The following is a 2,853-nucleotide window of genomic DNA, read 5'->3' as shown; positions in this document are numbered from 1 at the left end:
ACAACAAAAAACACTTATCAAATGATCATATTAAATTTATTTTCTAAATTGGAGAAACGCATTGAGAGAAATAATAATATGATAGTAAAAATAATTATTTAAAAATATAAAATTTTCTTATGTCTTTTTGTCAATAAATAAATAAATAATAAAAGATTGAAAATTTGGGGAGTGAGCACAAAGGGACAATCTTCACAAGTCCCAAGCCGAGTTAGATGAAGCCGTTGGTCCCAACTCCCAACAGGGTTAACCAAAGTCACTTTCTGATGGAAGAAGTTCCCCATTGGTGGCTCTGTTTTTGACTCGGTTCACAAAACCAATCTATATATTGCTGAATTAACTCTTCTGGGAACCAACCATTTCAGCAAAAGAACCCAGAAATTCAAAAGCTTTTGAATTCTACTATCATTTCCTTTCCTTTTTAAAAGAAGTCGGCTTGTCAAGTCGCTGTTCCTTTTTTCTTTTTAATTGTTTTCCTCTTCAGTATTTAACGTTAAATCACATCATCTCAGAATTCGAAACAGCTGCAGCAAACTCCCCAATCCCTCTTTATTTATTAATATTCTTTCCCCTGACTTCAATTTCTATTTCTCTTATCATGGTGTATAGGCTTTTAACTTTGATGTTGGTATTAAAGGCAAGAAAAGGAACAAGCTTTCAAGCTTAAAAAATTTCATGTGCTTTTCTTTTGTTCTCATTTGCTCCTGTCTTTCCTCTTGGTGCCTTTCATTCATTCAAAAGAGGTGAAGTAATGACTAAAGAAGAAGACTTTAAGCTGCTCAAGATTCAGGTCTTTCTCTTGTTATACCCTTCTTTTTGATTTGTTTATTATTATTTTGAAAATCTACATGTACAACAAATTGTAGGTGATGCTGGTCTTTTCTTATGAAAGATCTTTTCTTTTCTTTTTTCTCTTGTTTGCTTTTCCTTATCTCCAGACTTGTGTTCTCAAAGTGAACATACACTGTGATGGTTGTAAGCAGAAAGTGAAGAAACTCCTCCAGAGAACTGAAGGTGCTTTTCTCACTTTTAGCTATAGCTTTCTTTCATCATTGCATTCTTGTCATTTTCTGCTGTCTGTTTAGTTGCTGAGAAAATTATGATGCCAAAAGAAAATTTGGACTGTTTCTAGTTGTTTGGGGCACTCTGCTGGGAAAATTTCCAACTCATTGTCCCCCATAGTTTGTGTCACATGCTTTGGCTAATCTATTTTTTTTTATTTGTTGTTTTATTCTTTGTTCCCAGGTGTTTACCAAGTAAGTATAGATGCAGAGCAGAAGAAAGTTACAGTCTCAGGGAGTGTTGATTCTGCAACTTTGATCAAGAAATTGGTCAGAGCTGGTAAATATGCTGAGGTTTGGTCCCAAAAGTCTAACCAGAACCAGAACCATGATCAAAAGCAAAAGCAAAAGAACAACTGCATCAAAGATGACAACAAGAGCAACAACAACAAAAGCCAGAAGCAAGGTATTCTCAAAGGTATGGAAGCGGTGAAGAACCAGCAGCAGAAGTTTCCCATTTCCATTCCGGATGAAGATGACGAGTATATGGATGATTATGATGGAGAGGATGAAAAGGACGAGTTGCAGTTTCTCAAATCAAATCAGCTCGGTCAGTTGGGTCAGCTCGGCGGTTTGCTGAGACAACAAGCTCTTGATGCTGCAAATGATGCTAATAAAGGTGTTGAGAACATTAATCCCGTTAACAACAACAATGTTATGGATGGGAATGCTGGGAAGAAAGGGAACCCCAATCAGAGCATGGGAATGAAGGTCAACCCTGGTTTTCTTGATCAAAAAACACTGGCAGCTCTGAAGATGAATGCTGCAGCAGCCGAGGGCAAGAGCGGGAATGACATGAACTCGATTCCCGGTCTTTCGGGTTTTCATGGAAATGGTGCTAATGTTGTTCCTAATGCTTCTGTTTTAGCAGCAAATCCCAGTGCTGTTGGTGGATACCACCAAGTTCAATCCAACAATTTCTTGCAGGGGCCTCCTGCATCACGTTTCCCGAACGGCGGATACGCTACCGGTCAATATCCGTCGTCGATGCTCATGAACATCAACGGCTATAACTATCCATCATCGATGATGAACATGATGAACCTGCCGAACAGGCATGGCATGCAGCAACAACAACCTCAGATGATGTATCATAGATCCTCTTTAATCCCCCCTAGCACTGGCTATTATTACAATTACAACCCTCCGCCACCATACTCATTCCCTGAAGTGCACAATTTCAATGCTGATCATCAACCCACAGCAACAACCCATATGATCAGTGATGACAACACAAGCAGCATATGTTCAATAATGTAACGAGAGAATGAATGAGTTACTGATTCTACTGTGTAATGGGGACAAGTTTGAGTAAAAAATATCGTGTATTGTGTAGTTGTCGAGTCTGCTGTTTATCTTTTATTTTGTTTAAGTATTTAACTTCAGCTCTGCCTGCTTGTGTTCTAGTCTCTTTTATTCCGCACATGGATAATGAAAATGTGATTAACCTTTACAATTAAGGAGTGGGGTTCTTATTTTATTCCAATTGGAGACAAGGTGACATCGGTTACTGCAACTTTACAGAGAATAATGACAGAGAAGGTAGGACCGAGCTGGGTTGACACTTTGTGTCACGTTAGTGCTGCACAGAGACTGAGCCTCGGTTTGGTTAGGTTAGGTGGATGGGGCTTGCATTGGCCATTGGTTGAGTGATGCTGACAGTCAGCTGCGGCCAATAGGAAAAGGACAGGAACCACCATCACCATCTTTGCTCCCACTCATCATTTCACTGCAAATTAATTGCAAAGAGATACTGGTTTTATAATGGATCTCATTCGACATGCAAGTTTCA

General features: G+C 39.0%; 1 protein-coding gene across 1 annotated transcript; it reads left to right on the top strand.

Annotated features, from left to right (window-relative positions):
• Positions 1-743: 743 nt before the first annotated feature.
• LOC120210831 (heavy metal-associated isoprenylated plant protein 37-like) lies at positions 744-2,358 on the top strand. The gene is made up of 3 exons (XM_039209498.1): positions 744-790; positions 939-1,014; positions 1,246-2,358. Exons 1-3 carry the CDS (start codon positions 752-754, stop codon positions 2,319-2,321), a joined length of 1,191 nt encoding a protein of 396 aa, XP_039065429.1. The 5' UTR covers positions 744-751; the 3' UTR covers positions 2,322-2,358.
• The last annotated feature ends 495 nt before the right edge of the window (positions 2,359-2,853 follow it).

Source organism: Hibiscus syriacus, unplaced genomic scaffold, assembly GCF_006381635.1.
Source record: "Hibiscus syriacus cultivar Baekdansim isolate YM2019G1 unplaced genomic scaffold, ASM638163v2 tig00109936_pilon, whole genome shotgun sequence".
Lineage (NCBI taxonomy): Eukaryota > Viridiplantae > Streptophyta > Magnoliopsida > Malvales > Malvaceae > Hibiscus > Hibiscus syriacus.
Note: the sequence above shows the minus strand (reverse complement) of the source record. Positions and strands in the feature narration are given on the sequence as shown.

Excerpts from the sequence above, each read along its gene's own strand:
- LOC120210831 (XM_039209498.1), top strand. The coding sequence starts at position 752 with ATGACTAAAGAAGAAGACTTTAAGCTGCTCAAGATTCAG. Across the intron at positions 791-938 it reads TTAAGCTGCTCAAGATTCAG|ACTTGTGTTCTCAAAGTGAA; the intron begins GTCTTTCTCTTG and ends CCTTATCTCCAG. Across the intron at positions 1,015-1,245 it reads ACTCCTCCAGAGAACTGAAG|GTGTTTACCAAGTAAGTATA; the intron begins GTGCTTTTCTCA and ends CTTTGTTCCCAG.